Source organism: Acomys minous (genome assembly GCF_964271855.1).
Source record: "Acomys minous genome assembly, chromosome: 16".
In the NCBI taxonomy this organism is placed as follows: Eukaryota; Metazoa; Chordata; class Mammalia; order Rodentia; family Muridae; genus Acomys; species Acomys minous.
In genome coordinates this window covers 51490397-51516560 of record NC_140498.1, presented here as the reverse complement: position 1 = coordinate 51516560, position 26164 = coordinate 51490397, and the positions used below count along the sequence as shown (strand labels likewise).

The following is a 26164-nucleotide window of genomic DNA, read 5'->3' as shown; positions in this document are numbered from 1 at the left end:
CTCTGTGACCACATCAGCCACTTACTGTAGTGATGCCACTTAGTGTCACTATTAGGATAAGTCTGTGAAGTGGCACAGCCTGCTGGCCATCACTGAACTCCCCGGGGTGCACAGTCCCGTAAGGCGGCAACTACTTTCCATGCCGTGGAACCACACTCTCATTAGTTCAGCCATAGAATCTCTTGGTTATGAAATTACTTATCCAGACCCATAATACCTAGTGAGTGAGAACTGGGAGATACTCCTAAATTCATTATTTATTTATTTAAGATTTTAAAATTTATTTTTATTATATATACAGTGCTCTGCCTGCATGTATGACTGCAGGCCAGAAGAGGGCAGCAGATCTCATTATAGATGGTTGCGAGGCACCATGTGCTTGCTGGGAAATGAACTCAGGACCTTTGGAAGAGCAGCTCTGAGCCATCTGAGCCCTATTTATTTAATTTTTATTATAGTAACATTTTTAGTTTTGTTTATTCTGTGTGTATGTATGTATGTCCGTGTAAGCTTTGTTTCTTAACAATTAAACTTTATTGTACAACCCAACTAGCTTACACAAGAGGGAAAAAAGGTTAAAGGGAAAAAAGAGTGAACCTTTCAGTATCCGTTCCATGGGACGTGTCCCTAGGTGTCTCTGGCCTGCGTGCTGGTCAGGCCTGTTTGCTGATCCACGTGCGTGCGTGTGCTCAAGCCTGGTCTGAACCTGCTGCTGCTATCTCCTCTCTGCCTGCCTGTGTCACGTGGGAAGGGCGGTCTCCTTCTCCCATTGAGGGTCGATTAGAAAAACAATAGTCCAGGTGGAATCCCCAGGTCTGCTTCCTGAATTCCAGGCCCAGGATGGCTCCACCCAGTCTATCTCAAGGTATCCATGGGGTGTTCAAGGGCAAAGCCCGCCAAGACTGCTTTCACCTGTGACAAAGCTTACAGTCCTTCCCGCATGTATGCATGTATGTATGTATGTATGTATGTTGCCTGGGTGAGCCTGTGCAAGTTAGAGCACTGCTGTGGAAATCAGTTCCCTCTTTCTCCCGTACAGGTCTCAGTGATGAAATGCAGGTTGTTAGGCGTGGCCTACCAAGCCATCTCCTTGTCCCTGTTTTTTTTTTTTTGTTAATTTGTGTGTCTGTGTGCTCGTGCATGTGGCAGTCGAGGACTGTCCTGAGGCCTGGGTTCTGTTTCTTCCCTTGTGGCATCTGATTTGTACAGATGCTGGACTCAAAGGAGTGAAACTGGGTGGGTGGGCTAGCAGGACCTTGGCTTGGCGGTGAGTGCCGAGGGGAGAAGGCTTCTCCAGTGTAGCTTCTCCAGTGATACGGCCCTCCCAGTGACCCGGCTCTCCTTTGTTGGGGGGCGGGATAATGGCTATGTAGACCTTGGGAAGTGGGTGGGGTTTGGGGAGTGATGGTACATCACTGGCTGGGGCTGAGGTACTGGAGTGCTTTATTTGCATGGAGAAGAGTCCCAGGTGTCCTTGTCCTCAGGCTGTGTGACCACCTCAGGGGTGTTGGAGGTGGGGCTGGCAAGACTAGATGCGCAGGGACATACAGGTCCAGATCCGGGAGGGACTGATCCATTTTTGGGGTTGGACACACCTTGACCTCACTCTTGCTCCAGGCCGGTTCTCCCAGATGCAGGGTTCATGTGCCCTGTAGAAGACAACTTGTGAAAGTGAATTCTTCTATCATACGAATCCTGGTATTGAATTCAGATTGTCAATTTTGACTGCAAGTGCTATTACTGGCTGGCTCAGGTTTTATTTTAAAAAGTAATATGTTTTAAGTTTATTTATTTTGCTCTTTGTGTATGAGTGTCATGCCTGCATATATGTATGTGTGCATACCATATGTGTGCCTAGTTCTTGAGGAGGTCAGGAAAGGGCATTAGCTTCCTTGGACTAGAGTTAGAGGTAGTTATAAGCCACCATGTGGGTTCTAGGCATCTAATCTGGGTCTTTGGCAAGTGCTCTGAATTTCTGAGTTTTTGTAATTAGAAGTGGGTTTTTACCATTTAGTTTGAAGCACATGTGAGGCATGACAGCTGGGAAACTGGCTGTTCTTGTGTGCTTTTAACAATCCTGAGTCTCATCTGCTAGGAAAGCAGTAACAGTGATCTTTCTGCTTTTTAGGATCTGAACGAGTTTAAGGAGATGATAACGTGTGTCTTCCCCAGGTAAGCCTTCTTCCCCAGCTCTGGCGTTTAAGATACTCACTGAGCTATATGCAGCACAACTAGGCAGTGGTACAGCTGGGAAGGGACTTGATGGGGTGAACACCCCCAACTTTGCCACAGCTGACAGTTTTAAAGTTATGAGTAGTTTGAGTATCCCACTAAAGCTCAGATTCTAACTTAGAGTGCAGTAGAAAGTAGCTGATGGCTCTCCCTTTTCTGTCCTGCGTCCTGCTGTCTAAAGGACTTGTGGAGGGTCCTGCGAAGTCCTAGCCATTCACACATGTAGGCTGTGCCTTTTTCCATCTGAGGATGGACATCTCCTCAGTTAGGAACTGTGTGGCTGGAGACATTCCTCCTCCCCACTCCCTGCCCTTTCACGAATGATGGTACTGTTAGTGTTTTCCAGTCAGCATTGCATTGCATGCTAGTTTGTCTCTGCCATGTGTCACATGTGTGATCAACCACATGTCAGACACATGGAGCTTACCCAGTAAGCCACTGTTAGGGGAAAGCTAGGGTAGCCAACTAGTCTTACATTCATCCGGGCTGTTCTGTCATAGCCACAATGTGTTTATATTTATGTGAAATTAGGAGAGAATTTTTACATGGTGAGTCTCTTCCTTAGTATTTCTGGTTCCTGTAATACCATAGTTAAGTGTTCTGCTTTTTCTCATTGCTGTGACAAATACCTGCCAGAATCGGCTCATGGGAGGAAAGGTTTATCTTGGCTCCCAGTTGGAAGGTTCAGTGTGTTTCATGGAAAGTGACAGTGGAGTTCATGGAGTGAGCATTCCTCACACCACAGACAGGGAAGCGGAGACAGGAAGGCATCAGCACTTACCTGGCTTCCTCTCACTCAGTGGAGTAGTGCTGCCTGCTTTCTAGGTAGGTGTTCCTCCCTCAGTTAAACCTGGCTGGCACGGAAGTGCGGCTCTTAGGTGATGTCAGACCCAGTCAAGCTGCCCGTGGAGCTCTGCTGGCACAGGAAGGAAGAGTGGCAGGGAACTTCCCAACACACGCTTTGTCCCCATAAGAACTCAGACTGTGCAGATTAGCTGGTAGCTGTGGGTGACGGCAATTTGGAAGGCGTAGACTGTGTAGAACAGGAAAGCACATCAGTATTTGCCTCACCCTCCAAATGGCTGCTAGCCTCATCCCTCTGTGTGCAGGTGCGGACCCTGTTCTTTGGCTAGCATGTGGACTGCCTACATTGTGCTGAGTGAAGCCGGCAGGTGGACTGCTCAGCAGCCTCATTGCTACACACTGGCCAGTGGCGTGTTTGCTCCATCTGTCCACTTCTGAGTGTTTTATGAATTAGGTGTTAAGTATATTATGTATGAATATGTATTACCCATGTATTTTGTTAATGAAACATTTAAAGTTTTTTTTTTATTTTAATAAAGTACATTTTGAATATTTATACATAGTTTACTGACCTTATTAAAACTTATTTTGTTTCCAGACTTCTAGATACTAAGTTGATGGCCAGCACACAACCTTTTAAGGTATTATTCAAATCTGAACTATCACTCATAAGATATAATTTAAAATTTTTGTTTGTTTGAGTCAAGCTCTTTGTATACCCAGCTGTAGCTGAGAGTAGTAACCTGCCTTTGTCTCCCACGTGCTGGGATGCAAGTGTCTGCCATGGTGCTTAGCTCTCTTTGAAACTTTTTGCATTACCACTAACAGCTTTGGAATTCTGGTTTATTTAAATGTTACTTTAAACACATTAAAAAATAAGAAAGGGCCGGGCGGTGGTGGCGCACGCCTTTAATCCCAGCCCTCGGGAGGTGGAGGCAGGCGGATCGCTGTGAGTTTGAGGCCAGCCTGGTCTACAAAGTTAGTCTACACAGCTAAGACTACACAGAGAGACCCTGTGTACAAAAAAAGAAAGGAAGATGGGGGGTTGGGGATTTAGCTCAGTGGTAGAGCGCTTACGCTCCGCCCTGGGTTTGGTCCTTAGCTCTGGGGAAAAAAAAAAAAAGGAAGATGGGTGTGGTGGTACACACCTTTAATCCCAGCACTGGGGAGGCAGAGGCAAGTGGATATCTTAAGTTCGAGGTCTACAAAGTGAGTCCAGGACAGCCAAGGCTACCAAGGGAAACCCTGTCTTGAAAAACCAAAACAAAATGCTCTTACTTTCTCTTCTCTCTCCCTCTGCCTCTTCTTCTTCCTCTCCCTCTCCCTCTCTCTGGTGTGCCCCTTATCTTTTTCCTTTTTTCCCCATGCTCATTTAATAAACTCTTCAAAACATTAAAAAAAAAAAAAAAGGAAGAAAAGAGACATTGGAAAAAGGCCAGAAATAAGTATGTCAAAATGTGAATACTTATCTTTATTTTTCCTGTTTTTTTAATGTAAGTTTTTAATGTTAAAATATATACAATTTTTAATTTAATTTTTATTTGTTAGGTAGGAGCTCACTCTTTAGCTCAAGCCAACACTACAGTCCTCTCCCTTTGTTTTTTTTTGTGTGTATACATATATAAAAATATATATACTGTATATTTTATTTTATATATACCTATCTTTATATATATATATATATAATATACATGTGTGCACATATATTTTGTTGCTGTTGAGTTTTTTTTGGCGTGGGTTTTTTTTTTTCAAGACAAGGTTTCTCTGTGTAGCCTTGGCTGTCTTGGACTCTCTTTGTAGAGCAGGCTAGCCTCAAACTCAAGAGATTGCCTGCCTCTGCTTTCCTGAGTGCTGAGATTATAGGCCTGTGCTGCTGCCACCACCTCTTGGCCTGTAATTTATATTTTTGAATAGTTAGACATGCAAACTGTTTGCCTTTTCTCTACTTGCATATTTTACATAGTTGGACGTATTTTCTAATAAAAGTAATTTAAGTTAATGTATGATCATTTATAGTCTTGTAAAGGGCTTTCTGCAGCCTCATGAGCAATACACTAGGACAGTGACTTCCAGTTCTGTGTCTCTGCCAGCAATCCTGGAAGTTAAGAACTTTCCGAAGCCTTTGAGTTGCGTTTGCCCAAGCTGTGTCGTTCCCTCTAACCCCCAGCAAATTTAGAAATTTGTTTTTTTCTCCCCCTTCCACATTTTTTACCCACAGTTTTGCTTTTGTAACTCTCCATCCTGCTGCCTTTGCCTCCCGAGTAGCTGGGGTCACAGGGGAGCACTATTCGGCCTTCAAGCCCGAATGTGTAGGTGTTCACCACTGAAGTCTGTCCGTGTCGTTATAACTCTCAGTAGAGTGAACCTGGAATTTGCTTTTCTTTCATGAATTGTTTAATAGCTTCTATTCCTTTAAAAGACGTAAGAGGGCAGTATGGAATTTCTGTGTACTGCCAGTTGGTTCTTAATCTCTTGCTCTGAGATGAAATGTCTTAATTCTCCATCCCCTGCCTTGCAGGATATCATTAACAACACATCCCTTGCAGAGTTGGAAAAGCGGTTAAAAGAGACACCCTTTGACCCTCCTAAAGTTGGTAAGATTATTAAACCTGAAAACCTTCAAACTTTGGAAATTACCAACATGTTCTATAGGGGAAAAAATGTAAAATCTCTGAGACCATACTGCATTATTTGTAGCCTGGGGCTGAGCGAACTCTCATGCCTTGGGTGGATGCTCTTTACTGATAAAGACAATATTCTAAGTTTACATCTAGCTACATCCACATCGTGTTGAGAGAGTTGAATCAGGTAGGGATTCGTTGAGATGCTTGGCAATTCAAGTTTTGTTGTTTTTTTTTTCAAGACAGAGTTTCTCTGTGTAGCCCTGGCTGTCCTGGGGCTCACTCTGCAAACCAGATTTTTTACATGGTAAACTCAGAGATCCACCTGGCTCTGCCTTCCCAAGTGCTGGGATCAAAGTCATGTGCCACCACACCTGGCTGGCAATTACAGTTTTAAGGCTTTTATTTCCTAATGCTCCCAAAACTCAATGTGTCCTTTCATCTGATGTAGTGTTTGAGCAGAGACAGTCAGTGACGCGTCATCAGTGGTGTAATGAAAATACATTTTGTGTGTGAGAAAACCCGAGAGCTGGGTGTAGTGCTGAGATGGGCACACGCCTGTGTCCTGTGAGCTAGTGTGGGCCATGGAAGCAAGGTCATTGAGGAAAGCCAGAGGTCAGGAGGAACGCTTGGTATTAGATGAGTTGTGTGGTCTCCATGGCCCCACCCCTATGTTTTGGGGTGCTGTATCTTGTCACCCACAGTGTGCTGCTGATCTGCAGTTAGCATTCCAAGGAATGTGGCTAGAAAACTGTCAAAGACGCTGATAACAGTGCTAATGTTCCAGAAACTGGTGATGGAAGGCGTTGGGTGGGCAGACCCATAGGTGTTTGCTTCCCTTCTGGGTCACAGAGATGAAGTGGGAAGCTGAGTGGGTAGAGGGCAGGAAGCCCGTGCCCTGTGTGTGGCAGTGGAAAGGAACGGCGAGGAGCCGCAGCAGGCGGTGCAGTGTCGGAAGGCCCAGTATCAAGTGGGATAAAGAGCATCATGTGGGCAGTGAGTGGCTCCACCCTTCCAGCAGCAGTTTCCGCTCCTGCCACTGATGAAGCCGTGGCCTCTCTAACACTCATTTCCAGGTCCAGTCTAGGACATAATTACTAAGAGTAGGCGCGTGTCCTGTCCTGCTGTTTTCCTGTTTCTCAGCACCTGTGTGTCAGTGTGACTAAAATGATTCTTCTTAGAAAATGATTTTGTAGTGCAGTGGCCCCATGGACTAAGGGCAGTGTTATAGCAAGTTCTGATCCATTTTGGGGTATGCTCTTGTCTTTAAATCGCTAAGCTGGAAATAGCTGAGGGCCCTGCCAGTATGCACTTGGACTCTTGCGTTTTGGGGATCTCTTGGGAAACTGATGGATTATGAGCATATGACATGTGGCAGGCACAAGATGAAGCCTTTAGCAACATCCTGTCATTTGTTGCCCCCCAAAAGCCTTATGAGGGAACGTTAATTATCATCTCATTTTATAAAACTGAGAGCTCAGAGGTGAAGTGCTTTGCCCAGGGTCACATCACATGTGCGTGACGGACCAGAGGTGGCTGGACGCTGTATGACCCCTATGTTTTGTTGGGTTTTTATTTGTTTATTTTGTTTGTTTATTGAATTTTTAAACACGGGGTCTTACATTGTAGCCAAGGTAGGGCTAGAAATCACTATTTAGCTTAAGCTGGCTCAGACTCGCTGTGGTTCTTCTACCTCAGCTTCCCAAGTGCAGAGATGAAGGGTGTGGCCATTGTGCCCAGCGTAGAGTCCTTAGAGTCTGTGCCGTGCATGTATGATAAGAATAGCAGGAGGAATTATCACAACATGGGGACACAGGATGGCAGATATCGCCAGCCAGCGTGGCTGAGGAGGTCTACGGCTGAACCTTGGTAAGGAAACCGAGGCCTTTCTCTGGTTTGAACTGAAATTGCCATTTAAGGGACTTTGTTATCTTATTGTAAGGTCTTGTGGACAGAGCCGAGAAATAAGACAGGTGTCCTGCATCATCAGGCACAGCTGCTGCTCACACAGTGCCCCGGCCGCTGGGGTTCGACTACCGCTCGGGAGGAGAATTTTCCTGTGTAAAGACAGAACACTAGACACGAAGAAGGGGGCAAGTCTGCATTCTGATCAAACCCCGTTTATTGAGAATTTTCACAGAGTTTATGTAGGCACAGAGGCATGCGTATTTGTGTAAGCAAGGGTTGCTGTGGATACCTAACTCTGGAATGCTCCAGTAGGTGTCTACCTTTACAGCTGCTATAATTGCAGGAGAGAAATTCCAGGAAAGTCGTGAAGGATCTGGTTAGTCAGGAAAAAGCTCCTGGAACTGCTGCTCGCAGGCAGCTGGCCTTTAATCTGATCTTATCAGTAGTCTCACCGGAAAAGGAGTAGCTTGGGTGTCTAGAGTGACCAGCCCCCACAATAAACCACAACAGGTGTCTAACTGCTGACTTACGACAAGGTCAGCTAGTTTCTGGTGAATGGCAGACTGCTGGAGAAATAGAAACCTAGGCTCTGACAAGATGGCTGAACATTGGCCGTGTAGCCCGTCCCCTATAACACAGGATGCAGTTTGGGTTTCGCAGGCCGTCATGCTCACTAGTTTTCATGTTTTGTGATGCTCTGTGAAAAATTGATAGTTCCTTTTTTTTTTTTCTCTTTAGAAAGTGCAGAAGGCTTTCCGAGCTATGACACAGCTTCTGAGCAGCTGCACGAGGCAGGGTATGATGCCTACATCACGGGACTCTGCTTCATCTCCATGGCAAATTACCTAGGTACTTGAGATCGATGCTTCCGTCAAACAGAGTGGCGCTCACCCGTTTCTTGTTAGCTCAGCCTGATGTGACAAGTTACCAGTGACCAAGCTTAGATGCAGGCCATGTTCTTCATGGTTCTGGAGACTAGGAAGGCCTGGACTGAGGTACCCGAGCCTAGATACCAGCCTTCAGATAGCGCTTGTTCACACATCCGCACATCGGAGCATTCTGGAGGGAGGACGCACCTGTGTTTCTTACGAAGGAACCAGTTCCCCTACTTGCCTCCCAAATAGCTCATTTATGGATGTCATTTTTTGAGATTTGGCTTCCATGAGGGAGTGGGGAAGGATTGACAGTCTGTGCCTTTGCCCTAGGATCTGGCCACCCTTATAATAGAAGCAGGAAGGTTTTGAGAGGGCAGCTGAAGGAGTTGAGGGGGGACAGTGGGCAGGGACAGCTGACACTGCCTGATGTAAGGTGGGTGGACCATCAAGAGAACCTCTCCCCCTCATGAATGTCATGCACTTGTGGCTGACCTGGGCTGTGACCGCGTGCTGTTTCTAATACCCTGCTTCTCTTCACTAGGTTCTTTAGTCAGTCCTCCAAAAATGTGTGTGTCCGCCAGCTCAAAACTCATTGAGCCCTTTTTTAACAAGTAAGTAATCAGGATTACAACTTGGTTCTCACACTGTGGACAAAGCCCATCTTGGGAGACAGGGATCTCGGGTGCATTTTTATTAAATATTTCTCATCTTTAGTAGCTCAGATGGGTTTTTGAAAGTAGAAATTGACTTTTTGGGAAATAATTTCTCAAATATACTGGTTTAAAAAAGAAATAAAAGCAAACATGGCTTATGGCAGTATGGCTCTTCCAAGGGGGGAAAAAGTGGTTTGGGCATTTACTTATTTATACATTTTTTGTTTGTTTTTTGAGACAGAGTTTCTCTGTGTAGCTTGACTGTCCTGTACTCAATTTGTAGACCAGGCTGGCCTCACAGCGATCTGCCTGCCTCTGCTTCCTGAGTGCTGAGACTAAAGGTGTGTGCTACCACTGCCCGGCGGTTTTGGCATTTAAATTGCCTTCAAGGGATGGTGGTGTTTAAGCCCCCCCCCCAGAACTTTACACGTGACATTATTATTTGTTTATATTTGCATTATTAGCTGGTTACATGTTATTTCCAAGGAGGTATTAGGTGAATGGAGGAATGCTCATCTGTGAAGTGTGATTGTCATTGCGTGCTCATTGGCTCTCTGCTCACCTCTCCTTCGTTTTGTGGTGCTGAGGGTTGAACTCATGGTCTCATGCATGCTCTCCTGTGGATCTCATCTAGGGAAGGGAAAGCTGTTCCTCCATTCTGCATTGTCATAAGGAGTCAGTGCGATGTCTGAAGAAGTTGTAAGCCCAGAGCTCTTTTCAAGAATCTCAAAGATTGTTATTTCAAAGTGCGGTTTGTGCTTGCTTGGCAAGGTCATGGCTAAAGTTATGGGTATGATGCATAGGCAGCCAAGTCTGGCTCTATGCCACAACCCTCAACCTTCCTCTTGGCCTCAGCTCTCTTACAGAGCTGATATTAGACTCAGGGTGAGCCAGACAGAATGTGGCAGCTGCATCTATCATTGTGAGAAATAGCTATTTCAGTGTTGGTGATTGCATCTTATTCTTACATTATGTGCAGCACATTACAATTGTGTCATGGCTTTACTGGGTACCTACCATACTATTTCCATAGGGTATCTATATAAACTACAGTTCCACGGTTCTGTACTTTGTGTGCTCTAGAGACAGCTGCTGCTTCCAAGCACTGGATTCTTGCAGGCTCTGGACTGGTGGCATTCTCTGAGTTATTATTGTGATTTCCTTTATTTCCTTTTTTCTCACTATTTTCTTCTATTATTATTAATGTTATTAATTATTAATGTGCCTGCATGTATGTCTGTGTGCTCTGTGTGTACCTGGTACCTGCATAGAACAGAAGAAGGAATTAAATCTTCTGGAACTGGAGATACAGTTGTGGGCTGCCATTGAGGTAGCACTGAACCCGGATCCTCTGGAAGTGCAGCCGGTGCTCTTAACTGCTGAGCCATCTCTCCAGTACGTCTTTCTTCTGTTTTCGTTGCTATTTTATGTGGAGGTTCAGAGCATGGCATTGATGACCTTTTCAAAAGTGGGCTAGGTAACAGTGTGATGTTTATTGGAAATTAAGGTGAAGTTTCTTGCATGGAAAATGAGTTGTGCTAGCACACAAAGGCATCTGAGTCTCTGATGTCTGTCCAGTTCAATAAGAGTAGGGGGTGGGGAGTAAAAAATCATTTTCTCAGCCTTTACCTCTTACTTTAGAGCAGTGTTCATCTTTGTAATTCTTGTGAAATCTGTGCCATAGATCATGGAAGCCACTGGTGACAAAAAATGTGGTGTAAGTTTTATGATAGTACATTCACTGTTCTATAATATTTTTCAAATTGGAAATATTTAGTTCCTGCAAATATTTGAAATAGCTGTGCTGATTTTACTGAATTCAACTTCTTACAAAGTCAGATCATGTGGGTACTGACTGGGTCAGCTGGTGGTGGTCCACGGGAGGCAGAGGCAGGTGGATCTCTGTGAGTTCGAAGCTAGCCTGGTCTACAAAGCGAGTCCAGGACAGTCAAGGCTACACAGAGAAACCTCTGTCTTGAAAAACCAAAGAAAAGAAAAGAGCCTTTCTGCATGAATGTGTTGGCAGTGCTGTGCAGCATTCTTATTCAGAGGAACCTGACAGGATTTCAGGCTGTGATCCCAGTACTCGGGACACTGAGGCAGAGACTAGCTCTAGGCCATACCGTGAGCTCTAGGCTCACCTAAGCCACAGAGTGAAACTGCCTAAACAAAAACAGAAAGGGAAAATATCTGTCCATTCAGGATTTTTCTCTTTGAGGACCCAGGACCTAAATACCTTATCAAAAAGTTGACTAGGATATAAGATCATAGGAGGCTATGATTTTCACTAAAAATTTGACTTTTGATCTGTTTTTTGCTTATTTGTAAAAGAAGAAGTTATTTTTCTTACCTTTGAATAGAAAATATTATGATTTTTGTACTTTGTGTTGTAATATCTTGGGCCAACGCAGTCATGTTTCCTGATGCATCTATGAGTGGCCACTGCTGCCTCTGACACGTCTTCCTTCCTAGCCTGACCTTGGTCTCACTTAACTGCAGGTCTGATTTGTCATATTAAACCTCAGTCTTGTCATTTTTCTTTCTTTTTTTAGTTTTCCGAGACGGGTTTCTCTGTGTAGCCTTTGCTGTTCTGGACTCACTTTGTAGACCAGGCTGGCCTTGAACTTGCAACGATCCGCTTGCCTCTGCCTCCCAAGTGCTGGGATTAAAGGCGTGCACCGCCACGCCCAGCTAGTCTTGTCATTTTTCAAGTTATCCTGTTTATAAACATTGGCCCCCAACATTAGTTCAATTAATTATTTTAGGAAAGTAGGACTTTTCTGAAGGTCAATTTTATATTATGATGTATATTATATATTATTATTACTATAAGATAATAATCAAACAGGGTCTCATGCAGCCTCTGCCCTCAGACTCTGTGTAGCTAAGGAAGAGTCAAACTTCTTTTCCTCTCATCTCTTTCTCCCAGGGCAATTAATTTTTGTAGTAGTTTTTCTAAATGTGACTTTGCCACATTAGCATGAAATCTAATGAACATCAAACTGCCCTAAAACACACATCACAAATAGTGTTTTGTTTTGCTTTCATCAGATTTCTGTTTTAAAAGGAACGTTTGAGGCAGGTTGACATGATGGCTCAGTAAAAGGCACTTGGCACACAAGCTTGGCAGCTTGAGTTTGATTCTTAGAACCCATGTAAAGGTGAAATGAGAGAACTCACTCCACAGAGTTGTTCTCTGGCTTCCACACACATGCTCAAACATGTGCACCCACACACACATAGCATTCATACACTGAATAATAATTATATATAGAAAATTAAAAAAAAAGAAAAGAGTAAACCTTGAGCAAAAATAAATTTATATTTCCATTTAAAAATTTGTGTGCACATGAATGTGTGTGTGCCCACTCACACTGAGGCTCGAACCCTGTGTCTCATGTATGCTAAGCCTTACCATCTTATAAAGTCTGGTGTGCATATACGTGTGTGTGTCAGAGAGAACTGAGGCAGGCAGTGAGAATCTGGTGGAAACGTCCGGCTTGTTTATGTGCCGCTCTCTGGTCAGGAAATGGTTTACTCTCTTGTATAACCTTGGATTGTTTTAATCAATGCACAGAAAACCAGACTTAGGGAAGATGCTTTAGCCAAACGCTTTCAGGCTGCAAAGTGGTAAAAGTGCTCTCTGCTTTTTTTTTTTAATTTATTTTATTTATTGCATATGAGTGCTTTATCTGCAGAAGAGGGTATCAGATTACATTATAGATGGTTGGGAGCCACCATGTGGTTGCTGGGAATTGAACTCAGGACCTCTGGAAGAGCAGGCGATGCTCTTACCCACTGAGCCATCTCTCCAGCCCAGTGCTCTCTGCTTTTACTTTTACTGAACCACAGAAAGCAGAGTCCAGCTTTTGCCTTACATCTTATTATCTTTCTGTGCAAGGGACAGTGACCTCTCTTGTAAATAACCTTTTGTGAAGGTTTATGAAACAGGCGGTCCATTTCTCCTCAGTACTGCCTCCTTGGTTGCCCCTAAAAACGATGTGGCTGTGGTCAGAGGAGAGGTTTTACATTCTGAGTTGCAATGATAACAGTGAAATGTTACCTTTGGACGCAGATTGGTACAGAGGCTGCGAGTGTGAAGTGTCTCTTTTTGCACGTTCTCCTTGCTTGTGGAAGATTGTGTCAGCTTGGTCCCTGAAGCAAGATCACTTTAACTGGGGCAGTTAAAGAGGTCCGGTTACTCAGATGATGGTAATGCTGCAGTCATTGGCTGCAGAGAGAGGGGGGACAAGACCCTGCCTAGTTCAGCCCCCCTATATAAAGTATGCCCACGGTGTTTTGTTTTGTTTACTTATGGTTCTGGCAAAAGACAGGGTCTTTCTTTAATTAAAAAAAAAACATTAACATTGGGGGAGTACTGTGAGTGCAGGTGCATGCATATCATAGCTCGTGTATAGCTCGGTGCATGTGTGGGTATCAGAAGACAACTTTTGGGAGTCAGTTCTCTGTTTCCATCTTTATGTGGATTCTGGTGATGAAACATAGGCGGTCAGGCTGGGCCATCTGCTGGCCATCTTGCCTGCCTTGGAGTCTTCTTACAATATGTCTGGTTAAAAATTTATCATCAAAGGGTTTTGTTGTTATTATTTTTGTTTTGAAACAGGACCTCTCTATGTAGAGACGCTGTTGTCTTGGGATCCACTATGTAGACCAGGCTGGCGTCAAACTCACAGAGATCCTTCCTCTGTCTCCAAAGTGTTGGAATTATAGCACAATGTCCTGTTTCATTGAAGTGATTTTGAAAGTAGGTTATAGGAAAACAATACACTAAGGATTGAGCCTCAGCTCCTGGGAATAGCGCCATTCACTGCTCTAAATGCCGTTATGCCCAGCAACATGTGTGCAAGGTCAGAGGTGCTTGCTGGTATGTGTAGGTAGGGACGTGTACCCCTGTTTCTCCTGAGGGAGCGGCCTGCTCACCCACCAGGGAGTGCTGTTTCACCTGGTCACACAGTAGGCTTGCCACTTCCCAATGCAAGTGTCAGTTGTGCTGGGAGCCACGCATGTCATGGTGTCACAGGACTGTTTTCTCTGTGAGTTGCAGAGTTTAACTATTTGCTCACTCTTCTGTGCCTCAGCTTTCTCATCTGCAGATTGTGGCTGCTCGTATTCTGTGCTAGGTGACTGAGGGTGGAAAGGCACTGTGTAACATGGTCAGTGTCTGGCACATTGCAGGCCCCAGACCGCCTGTCACTGCTGCCACCGATCATCTGAGCAGGTGCTGGGAGTGAAGGGAGAGCTGTTTGGGCCTTACGAGGCTCTGTGTCATTTAAGCTTTTGCACTGCTCAAAACTTTTTAAATAAATAGAACTTTGTGTTAAATTATGACCCTTGACCAGAAAGCAGAAGAAACCCTGCTTGTAGCTATTGATGCATAGGGAGAAGACCTGATAGGGTCATTTTTCGTCTGTGTTTGTTTCCCCCTCAGAGGCAGGTCGCTGTGTGATGGGCTGCCTGCCGCATTCTCATGGCGTGTGTACAGGGTGAGGGCAGTAAGGAAGTGACATCCACCAAACTATTTCTTTCCTTTTTCTTTTTTTACTAAACTATTTCTTTTCTTTTTCTTTTTTACCTGTTTTATGGAGCTAGAAATTCAGCATAACATGGTTTATCCATCCATCCAGAATATATAATGTTTTTGGCATATAAGGTTAATTTTAAAAAAATTCATTGTGTGTGTGTGTGTGTCTGTGTGTGTAGGTGTGCACTGTACACAGATGTGTGGGAGACAGTTCTCTGCTGCCATTGTATGTGTTCTGGGGATCCAACTCAGGCATCTCACTTGGCAATTTTTTTTTTTTTGGTTTTTCGAGACAGGGTTTCTCTATGTAGCCTTGGCTGTCCTGGACTCGATTTGTAGACCAGGCTGGCCTTGAACTCACAGCGATCCGCCTGCCTCTGCCTCCCGAGTGCTGGGATTAAAGGCGTGCGCCACCACGCCCGGCTCACTTGGCAATTTTTAAAACTGTGAAAAAACATTTATAACTTTTACCATCTTAGCCATTTAAATACATTTAAATAGAATATTTAAATGTACAACCACCAACACCCTCTATTTCTAGAACTTTCCTATTCCCTCAACAGAACTCCTTGATACTCAGGTCACAGCCTGCCTCCCCTGCTTTCTCTCCTTTTACCTTTTCGCCTTCCTGTGGATATGCCCTTGGATGGCCTGTCTGTTTTTGAGCAGTGCATTGCTCTAGTAAGACTCTAATGTGCTAAAACACCATGAGTAATGTCTTTTGTAATTGTAGTATATCATGATCACTTCTTGGGCTCCCAGTCTTCCAGATGCATAGATGGGTCTTTGTGGGATTAACTCTACTAAGAAGAGGTTGACTTATAGGGCTGGAGAGATGGCTCAGAGGTTAAAAGCACTGACTGCTATTCCAGAGGTCCTGAGTTCAATTCTCAGTAACAACATGGTGGCTTACAACCATCTATCTATACTGAGATCTGGTGCCCTCTTCTGGCAGGCAGGGGTACATGCAGGCAGAACACTGTATACATAATAAATAAATAAATCTTAAAAAAAAAAAAAGGAGGTTGACTTACAAGTAATGTGGCAGGGATGAAGGAGGAGAGCTGTAGCAGCAGGGGCCATCTGCTGGAGGAGATTCACAGTACCCAGATGTAGCCCAGGTTGGCCTTGAATTTGTGATCTTTCTTCCTTGGCCTCTTGCTTGCACTGTTACATTTGGTTTTAAAAGTGGTTTTGTGCACTGTTCTTCATCAAGGGAAAAGATAGGCATGTCTTGGGCACAATGACTGAATGACACTTAAGTTTTAAATCTGCTTGGTTTTGTGGTGTCTTCAGGGAAGTAGTGCTTTCCTCAAGTAGGTATCGTATTGTCTAATTTTATTGTAAACTTTTGATTGCCAAAACATTTATTGGTGGGGCTGTGAAGATGGTTCAGCAGGTAAAGAGCTTGCTGTGCACACATGAGGATCTGAATTCAGATTCCCACGATCCACTTAAAAAGGTGGCCATGATGCTTCTCCTCTGCAAAGCAGAGGCAGGATCATCCCAGGGGCGGGTTGGCTAAACAGCCTAACCAGTTGGTAAGCTTTAGTTTTGGTGAGAGACTGTCTCAAAAAATGAGGTGGGAGCCGGGCGTGGTGGCGCACGCCTTTAATCCCAGCACTCAGGAGGCAGAGGCAGGTGGATCACTGTGAGTTCGAGGCCAGCCTGGACTACAAAGTGAGTCCAAGACAGTCAAGGCTACACAGAGAAACCCTGTCTCGAAAAACCAAAAAAAAAAAAAAAAAAAAAAAAAAAAAAAAATGAGGTGGAAAGTGCTTGAGGAAGACCCTAAGACAGACAGACAGAAAGACACACACACACACACACACACACACACACACACGGGAGAGAGACAGAGAGACACAGACAGAGACACAGAGAGAGAGACACACACACAGAGAGAGAGGCAGAAAGATATTAGGAGAGAGACAGAGACTGAGGGGGGGGGATTGAGATTGATTGATTTAGGCACTCAAGAAAACATTAGGAGGTGCCCCTAGCATGCTCCACTGGGTAAGCTGGCATTCGGCAGGGTTTTGCTTTGGGCTGAGCTGGTCTTATATTTGCTTTGGCTGCTTTAAAGCACATTTCCCCCTGGCTTCACTTAACATTTCAATAAGAAGGTAATGTTAGGGTAGAAAGAAACGTAGCTACTCCCGGATGCTTATTGGAGCAGCTTGTCCTCTCCACAGTGGGGATTATATTAGTGTATTGTGTGGAGGTTACAAAGTACTGCAAGCTTGGTACCTAGAACAGCAGAGACTTAAATGCTCACAGTTAGAAGGCCCAAGTTCCAGATTAGGACATCAGGAAGGCTGTGCTCCCTTCGAGACCTCCTCCAGCTGCTGATGGTCACCAGCACTGTTGGGTCTTCCCAGACTCATGTCTCATTACTCTGACCTCTGCCTCCAAAGCCGCAGAATATTACCAAGGCATCCTGTCTCCTCCTGGCAGGTATTAGGGCCCATGTGGATAGTCCAGGATATTCTTGCTTCAAGGTTCTTTATAACAGTTACTAAGACCTTCCCCCCCCCCCCCAATAAAGTGTTTTTTTACAAGCCCTGGGGATTAATGGCGGCCCCTTTTTGGAGGCTACCATTTTTTGTCCCACTAGTAGTGAAGTCAGAATTGTTTTGTTGTTGTTGTTACTATTATTAGCAGCCTGGGTCTCACTGTTATCCCTAACTGGCCTGGTGTTCTCTGTAGGCCTGGCCTCTAACTCTTGGAGATGTGCCTGCTGCTGCCCCTTAGGTGCTGAGATTCGAGGTGTGCACCACCACAGGGAGCAGAAACTTACGTATGTGTTCTTTCCTTAGTCCCAGCTTAGAACAGGAGGTCAATAGTTATTTTCAAGACTATGTAGTTTTCAGCTGCTTGACAAGTGAGCCCTGTTTTCTAAGAAATGTAGCTGAGGGACAAGGAGACGGGACAAGGGACAAGGAGGGTAAAGCCTTAGGCCAGAGGCCACATGGACGATGGCTGGGCTTGGTGGTCCAGCTGTGGGCCAGTGCTCAGGAGACAGCTGGGAATGCATCCCCAGGCAGGTTCTCAATCTGTGGGTTGCAGCAGTCAGAAACACTATTTCTGGTGGTCTTAGGAAGTGAGACACCACTCGGTAGCAAACTTACAGTTATGAAGTAGCAGCAAAAATAGTGTTATGAGACCGGGTGTGGTGGCGCACGCCTTTAATCCCAGCACTCGAGAGGCAGAAGCAGGCGGATTGCTGTGAGTTCGAGGCCAGCCTGGTCTACAAAGTGAGTCCAGGACAGCCAAGGCTACACAGAGAAACCCTGTCTCAAAAAACCAAAAAAAAAAAAAAAAAAAAAAAGTGTTATGTTTGGGGGTCACCACAGCATGAGGAACTGTATTAAAGGGCACAGCATGAGAGCCTTACCCTAGAGTAAGCCGGCTAGCTAAAAGGGTGAGGTCCAGGCTCAACAATAGACCCTGCCTCAATGAATAATGTGGAAAGTAATCCAGGAAGATACTGATGTCAACCTTGGACCTCCACATGTATGTGTGAACACACATACACATACACATACACACACACACACACACACACACACACACACACACACACACGAGAAAACAAAAGAGTAATGTAACCCAGCTAGGGGACAGCATATCCATTGAACACCTCTCCCATTTAGAATGTCACCTAAACTGCCCTGTGACAGTAGCTCTTACAGGTGGCTGATAATATCTGCATTTTAAAGCTGAGACAGGGGCTGGAGAGATGGCTGCCTGCTCTTCCAGAGGTCCTGAGTTCACTTCCCAGCAACCACATGGTACCTCACAACCATCTATAATGTGATTTAATTCCTTCTTCTGGCCTGCAGGTAGAGAACTGTATATGTATTAATAAATAAATCTCAAAAAAAAAAAAAAAGCTGAGACATTTGTCCCAGGGCAGCCGAGTCAGGGACAGTGTGGGTCTGCCCTTGGCCTTGGCTTTCTCCATAGTACAGGATCTGAACAAAAAAGATTGAGAGGGTTGTGTCTCCGGGAGATTTCTGTTTCTTCCAGCTTTTGGCCTGAGTATTGGTTCAGAAAGATGTTGTCTTTGAGTATCAGGCAGCATGGGGACCAGCTTCCTCTGACATGACAGTGATGCACAGGCTTTGCAGACTGTGCTTTTCTATACTGCTTACTTTAATGTTTTCATTTGCTGTGATTTGATATGGTTCATTAGATGGAGTCTGTTCTAATGAGCTGTTCTTTAATTCTTTTTTTTATAAATCTAAACTTTTGTCAGTTCTGTTTAAGGAAGGTATGCATTGACTTCTGAATAAATATCGGCGATGCTCTATTTAGATTGAAAATTTACCTCTCTGGGCACATGGTAGTGAACACCTGTAATTGCAGCACTTTGGGAGGCAGAGGCAGGTGGATCTCTGTGAGTTCAAGGCCAGCCTGGTCTGTAGACAAGACAGCTAGGGCTATACAGAGAAACTCTGTCTCAGAAAACAAACAGTTTCTCAGCCCAAAATAAAAACCACCGTTACTTTACTGAATTTCCAATACTTCTGTTTTTAGTGCTTTTACATTTACTGATTGAGATCAACATTTCCCAGTTGTCTTAGTTAGGGCTTTATTTCTGGGAAGAGAAATCATGATCAAGACAACTCTTACAAATGGCTTACAGTTTCAGAGGTCTAGTCCATTGTCATTATCATCACATAGGAAGCATCCTGGTCGGCACGGTGCTGGAGAATTTGCTTAGAGTTCTACATCTTGATTTGCAGGCAGCAGGAGACTCCATTCTACACTGGGTGGAGTTGGAGCATCCAAAACCTCAAAGCCCACCCAAATCTCCACAGTGACACACTTCCTCTATCAAGGATACATCTGTTCCAACAAGGTCACCCCTCCGAATAGTGCCACGCCCTGTAGGCCAAGCATTCACACACATGAGGGATTGGGGGAGAGTCACAAGCCTATTCAAACCACCACAGCATGTTTCCACTGATTATACTACTGTGTAAGGTCACAAGCTAAACACACGCTGCCAAGATGGCCCAGCAGCAGAGGATCTAAGTGTCTTGTCAGCATCTACTACTGCACCATGTTTTTCTTCCAGAGCTGAGCAGAAGTAGGTTTCTGTTTTGCTTTTTAAAGAAAGAAACTGTGCTGCCCAAGCTAGACTCAAATCCCTGGCTTTTAGCAATTTTTTTTTTAAATTTAATTTTTTAGTTTTTTTCAAGACACAGTTTCTTTGTGTTATCTTGGCTGTTCTGGACTCGCTTTGTAGAGCAGGCTAGCCTCGGCTCACAGCGATCCGCCTGCCTCTGCCTCCCGAGTGCTGGGATTACAGGTGTGCACCACCATGCCCAGCTTCTAGCAGTTATTTTGCCTTGGCTTCCCAAACAAAGAGTCTTGGCACTCTGCCCTGTTTGCCAACTGGAGTGAGTGAGTGAGTGTGTGTGTGTGTGTGTGTGTGTGTGTGTGTGTGTGTATGAGAGAGAGAGAGAGGGAGAGAGAGAGAGAGGGAGAGATGGGGTGGGTGGACGTACTTACAGAGACTAGAAGAGGGTGTGGGATGCTGCAGCTGGAGTCAGTGGTGGTGGTTGTAAGCGACCCAGTGTGGGTGTGGGAACCCAACCTTCATCCTCTGCAAGAGCAGCAAGTGCTCTTAAGCACTGATCCATTGTCTCTTCACCCTAGCTACTGTTCACTCATTTCCAGTGTGTCTTGCTCACCTTCTCCCTGTGCCTTCTGCCAGTTGCCATACTGGAAAGTCTCCTCCTTAGAGCAGAAAACAGAGAATTGTGTTCTTTCATGTCTAATCAGAACCAATCTTTCCTTTCAGTTGGCTAATGCAGACTTTTGCAGTTATCATCTCTTTCCGTGCCAACTGGGTCTAAGCCTACCTATCCCCCGCTGGGTCTTGTTAGTCTTATCTAAGTTTTCAACTCTCCAGACTCCAGCAGAAATGCCACAGACTGTATGTGGAGGTCAGAGACATCTTGCTGGAGTCTGCTCTTGCCTTCCCCTGTGTGAGTCCCAAGGAATGAACTCGGTGCTGCAGGCTTGTCAGCAAAGTCTTTACCCATTTACCTTGTGGTTCTTTCCACATTGTTGCCTATAGTGCATAATGCATAATACTGGCATTATTTTGTAATCTTTTTCTGGACAGGTTGGGAATGATTCAGATAAGTCACAGTTCAGGGTAAGCTATTGTGTCATCAGAGAGTAATCTTTGACTTCAGTGCCCTCCCTGGTATTGGGAGATGGAAAGGAATCCATGCCTGACATTTGTTGGGTGGAGAATTTTGACATGTTATGTGAATTAGAGGTGTTCTTCAGTGTGACTGTAGTGACTAAAGCTTAATATGTGGCCAACTCACGTACTGAGTATTTAATTCTCCAGAAGTGCAGGGGTGCTAGCAGTTGCACACGGTGGTATAAGGAGGTGTAGGGGGGTGGGTGCTGCTAGAAAGTTGACTTTGGTTTAGCTCTGCGGCCACTCAGCTACAGTATTAGGGTCCTTCTCACAGTTGTGAGGCTCTTTCTAGAACCCCTGTGCCAGTCACACACAGATCTGGTTTTTTCTTTCTTTCTTTCTTTCTTTCTTTCTTTCATTCTTTCTTTCTTTCAAGATTTATTCATTATGTATTCAGTGCTTTGCCTACATGTACACTTGCACACCAGAAGAAGACACCAGACCTCATTATAGATGGCTGTGAGCCACCATGTGGTCGCTGGGAATTGAACTCAGGACCTTTGGAAGAGTAGCCAGTGCTCTTAACCTCTGAGCCATCTCTCCAGCCCCAGATCTGGTTTCTGTGTTCTTCCTGCTGTGGGGACTGCTCAGTTCTTTGCAGCCCAGATGTGAAGATGGAGGCAGTGGGAAAGGTGAGAAATGCTTTCAGTGATGCATTTGAAAATGGCCTCTCTTAAAGTAGTGGGAAAGAAATCTGATAGGTCAAGACTAACTCAGTGTTTTCAGAAGAGATTTGGATGTTTTACCTGAGGATGAACATTTCCTTATTTTTTTTTATTAGTAAATTTTACTCCTTGACAGTTTTGTACATGTTTGTAAATTAGGTTAGCGTTAGCGTTCTTCCTTCTGCTCTTCCCTGCACTCTTCCTTGTCTCCTTCCCTCTTCTGGCCAGCTCTTCTTTCTTACAGTTTCCTTCTCGTGTCCATGACTTTTTGTTTTGTGCTGTACAAAGTTTAATTAGGGCTGTCTCAGTGGCCTTGGGTTTAGAGCTATCTACCCACTAAAGCCTAGTGGGATTTCTGCTTCCTCCTTGCATTGCTGGTAGTTTGGCTGTAAGTGGTAGGCCTTCTGTGCCTGTTCCCAGCCACAGCCGAATGTAAGACGTATGGGCCCAGTGTCAGTAGAGATAGCTACTGTGAGGTCATGATGGTCATGCCATGTCCTGTCTAGGAGACAGGGGTCTGCAGCCCTTCTTCCTGTCTTTTGGCTTCTACATTCTTTCCAGCCCCTCTTCTGAAATGTTCCCTGGGCCTTAACAGGTTGGCACAAATGCCTTGTTTAGGCCCGACCACTCAGTGTCCTTTACTCTTAGAATCACCTGCAATAATGAGTCTCTGTTTTTACCTGTTTACGATAAAGAGATGGTAGTGTAGAGAGTGACGTCGTCTCCAGGTGTGTGTCTGTGACACTGAGGGTTACTCCAGATGGACAGGCTGGGGAGGGGCCATGCCTAGGAAGGCAGGGTCACTTCAAGATAATGTACTTTTTCTTTCCAGAATTTCTGCTCCCTAGTATACTCCTCGTGAGCTGCCTGGATGCTTGGCTGGGTCTGCCAGCTATTCCTTAGAAAGGCTTAACTGTTTCTTTTCTTCTTTTCTTTTTCTTTCGGATGCTGGCCAGAGCCCAAGTATGCTTTTAAACTTTAACTAATGCTTTGGGCCTCCTTGCTCTTTCTAAAGCTCTTCCCTGCCATGTGCTGCCTGCTGCCAGGTGGCTGACCTCCCGTTGCGGTGTCCCAGACACATGACTTTTGTTCCTTCTCGCCTTTATTTCTCTACTTCCTTTCCTGGCAGCTGCAAGATTTAGCGCTTGCTTGCTGTGGAGTCTTCTTAAACTGTAATAACTTGTCTTCAGTATTCTGTGTGAGTCTGTTCTCTGATCTTGAGCTTCCCTTCGTGTCCTTTCTTAAGTTATTTTATTTTATTTTTTATTTTTATTTATTTATTTTTTGGTTTTTCGAGACAGGGTTTCTCTGTGTAGCCTTGGCTGTCCTGGACTCACTTTGTAGACCAGGCTGGCTTCGAACTCACAGAGATCTGCCTGCCTCTGCCTCCTGAATGCTGGAATTAAAGGCGTGCACCACCACCCAGCTCATAAAATGCATCTTAAGTTATTTTATGAGTAAGATGAAGAACCTCAAGAACGAACCTTGATTTCCCATGTGTTATGATAGCTCCATTGGACCTTCCCAAGATTTCTATCGATACTTTTTTCCTGCCTTTTAATTCTTTAATTGTTGTGTACTCTAGACAGTGGAAAGAGTAGCCTTTGAGTATGGGTATAAGCATGTATTTAAAAGGTAGTTTGATGTTTTCCAGTTAAGTTAAGCATAAATACTAGGGCTCAAGACCTCCTTCCTCTCTCATAGATTTTTGCCCAGGTTTACTGTACTAAGCATGGATGCCTTCTTGTGAAGCAGGCCCCATGTCCAATCAGATTGTTTTGTTATACTATTGCATTGATGGCCGTGTCTTGCCTGGCTAGTTGGTATTCTAGTTCATAGCTGGGTTAAGCATGTTGAAACCAGCAGTCAGTGGTGGTTTGTCTCCGCTTTCAGGAGGCAGAGACAGGGGGATCTCTGTGAGTTTGAGGCCAGTCTGGTCTACTTAGTGAGTTCTAGGCCAGCCAAGGCTACATAGTGAGACCTTGTCTCAGAGGGGGGAAAACCCAACAACAGCAAAGACTGTTGACACCTCTACTCTCCCAGCAGCCAGCTAACTTTGATTACTCCTCTACTTACAGTATCACATTGAACATCTTACTGATTCAGCTTTCCTTTTTCTTTTCTTTTTTTGAGACAGAGCCTCAGGGTCTGAGGGTCTCACAATGTAGCCCTGGCAGGCCTGAAATTTCCTATGTAGACCAGTCTAGCCTTGAACTTACATATATCAACCTGCCTTTGTCTCATGAGTGTTCAGATTATAGTTGTGGGCTACCACCCTCAGTTCAACTTTTATTCTTGAATTTGAGACAAAATTTTAAATTAGCTGGGCTTGGTGGTACACTCCTGTAATCCCAGCACCTCTGGGAGGTAGAAGCAGGCATATCTCTGTGAGTTCGAGGCCAACCTGATCTACAATGTGAGTCCAGGACAGCCAAAGCTACACAGAGAAACCCTGTTTCGGAAAAAAAAAAACCATAATTTTTTTATTACCTGTATGTACATTCTTTGGTGTTAGAGATCAAACTCAGGATTGTACAATATTAGGCAAGTGATCTACAATCTAGTATCCTGCCACTCATTAACTTTAATACTTGATCTGAGCAAAAGGATAAGAAGTGATATTTAATAAAAACATTTTAGATTTATTTTATGTGTATGCATGTTTTGCTTGCATGTATGTCTCATCATAAGCATGCCTGGTGCTCTCAGAAGCCAGAAGATGACATTTAATCCCCTGGACCTAGAGTTACAGATGCCTGTTAGCTGCCGTATGGGTTCTGGGAACTGGACCAGGATTTTCTACAAGAGCAGCAAGCACCCTTAACCACAGAGCCATCGTCTATCTCTCCAGCTTTGAGATATATATATATATATTTAAAGTCTTCTTCCCACCCCCACAACCCGGGAATTTTAAACTTTTAATTTATGGTACAGTAGTGTTGCCTGTGTTTCTATATGTGTGCCATGCGTGTGCGTGGTTATGTGAGTTCAAAGGAAGGCATCAGATTCCCTGGCACTGGAGCTCCCAACAGTGTGAGCCACCATGTGGTTACTGGGAATCTAACCCAGGCCCTCTAAAAGCAGCCGGTACTCTTAATATCTGAGCTGCTCTCCAGCCCTAATCTGTAACTTTTCAGAAATTTATCATTATCATTGTACATGTGTCCATGATGTGTATGTGAGTGTGTTTGCCACAGCATGTTTGTGACGATCATCTTTGTGGCATCATTTCTCTCCTTCTGCCCTTACGTGGGTTTGGAGAATCAGACTCAGGCCAAACACCTTTTCTTCTGGAGCCATCTTGTTGGTCTGATGTGATTATTTTTTTTGTAATTTTAATTTGACTTCCAGAATTGGGGAAACTAAGTCTACTAAAAGAGGAGCTGGGAATTGTACAACGTGCAAAGCTTCCTGCCTTGACTCTTGTGCAGCGGGCCAGGCTGGGTGTGGGAACGGTGATGGCTGAGCTCTGCTGGGCTGCATGCTTGTGTCGCACCACCCTGACACCGTAGGAGACACCGATTGCTTTGCCTGACTTACATCATAGAAGCAGAGTAGTGGGCTGTAGCCTGTACGGGTGAGCTAACAACCAGTTTGGTTTCTTAGCTGTAGGTTTGGTTTATTATATTGGAGGCCCCTGCGGTTGTCAACCCAGGACCACTGGGTTTATTTTTTCTGACAGTAACAACAGAGCTGTTCTGCTGATGTTCATCTGTGAGCCACTCATACCCTGCTTGGCTCCGAATGCCTGGCAATCATGCGCCCTGATTGCAGGTCACTGAAGCCAAACTAATTGCTTGTTGGGCACTTAGATTGCCCTTTTAATTTGCTGTATAATGGTTCCTTTAACAGACGCACACAATATATTGTTATCCAAGTAGAGCTCATTAGTATCATGGTAGACCCAGCAGAAAGCCTGATTTTGTTCATACTCTGGCTAATGAAAGAAAACGAAAGGACGTGGCGGACAGATGTAATTAACAAGTACTGTTTTTAAAGTTTGCCTTTGTATCCATTTCAGAAACTCTTCTTCCAAGCTTGTTGTGCTTTATATCCGCGTGACGGCCATGTGTGTGTATGGTCTGTACACATGTGTGTGTATGGTCTGTGCACACGTGTGATGGGGTTTGGGGTGTGTGGCCAGCTGAGTGAGTGTGCCTGTGTACATGTGGAGGCCAGAGGAGCCCATTGGATATCCTCCTTCATCAGTGTCCGTTGGGCCCCCTCTTGCTGGCAGCCAGCAAGCCTCAGTGCCCCTCTGCCCCCCTAGTGCTCGTGTGAGAGGTGTGTGGTCACGCCTGGCGGAATCCATAGGTGCTGGGGATTTACACTTGGGTCCTCATGCTTGCACACTTGGGTCCTCACGCTTGCACACTTGGGTCCTCACGCTTGCACACTTGGGTCCTCACGCTTGTACAGCAAATATTCTTATCAAGAATCGTTTTGTTTTGTGCTACAGATTTGTTCTACATGACAATAGTAAAGTGAGCGTTTGATACAATCAGTTATTTCAGTCTCTGGGGTTTGCCCTACACCCAGTAACTTTGTATTTTATTTAAAAATTAAAAATAATGAGAAATGGATATGATTCTTCCCTTACAGTATGACTGTCTAGGAACTTTTTCATATGTTGGT

General features: G+C 44.7%; 1 protein-coding gene across 3 annotated transcripts in view; it reads left to right on the top strand.

The window, feature by feature from the left end:
• The window catches only part of PARN (poly(A)-specific ribonuclease), a 134362-nt gene that overhangs the window by 28838 nt on the left and 79360 nt on the right, over positions 1 to 26164 (top strand). For all 3 annotated transcript variants that reach the window (XM_084763533.1, XM_084763532.1, XM_084763534.1), the window contains exons 14-18: positions 2129 to 2172; positions 3635 to 3677; positions 5555 to 5630; positions 8304 to 8414; positions 8982 to 9051. In XM_084763533.1, coding sequence (XP_084619659.1) covers positions 2129 to 2172; positions 3635 to 3677; positions 5555 to 5630; positions 8304 to 8414; positions 8982 to 9051 — 344 coding nt within the window. The remainder of the gene's footprint in view (positions 1 to 2128; positions 2173 to 3634; positions 3678 to 5554; positions 5631 to 8303; positions 8415 to 8981; positions 9052 to 26164) is intronic.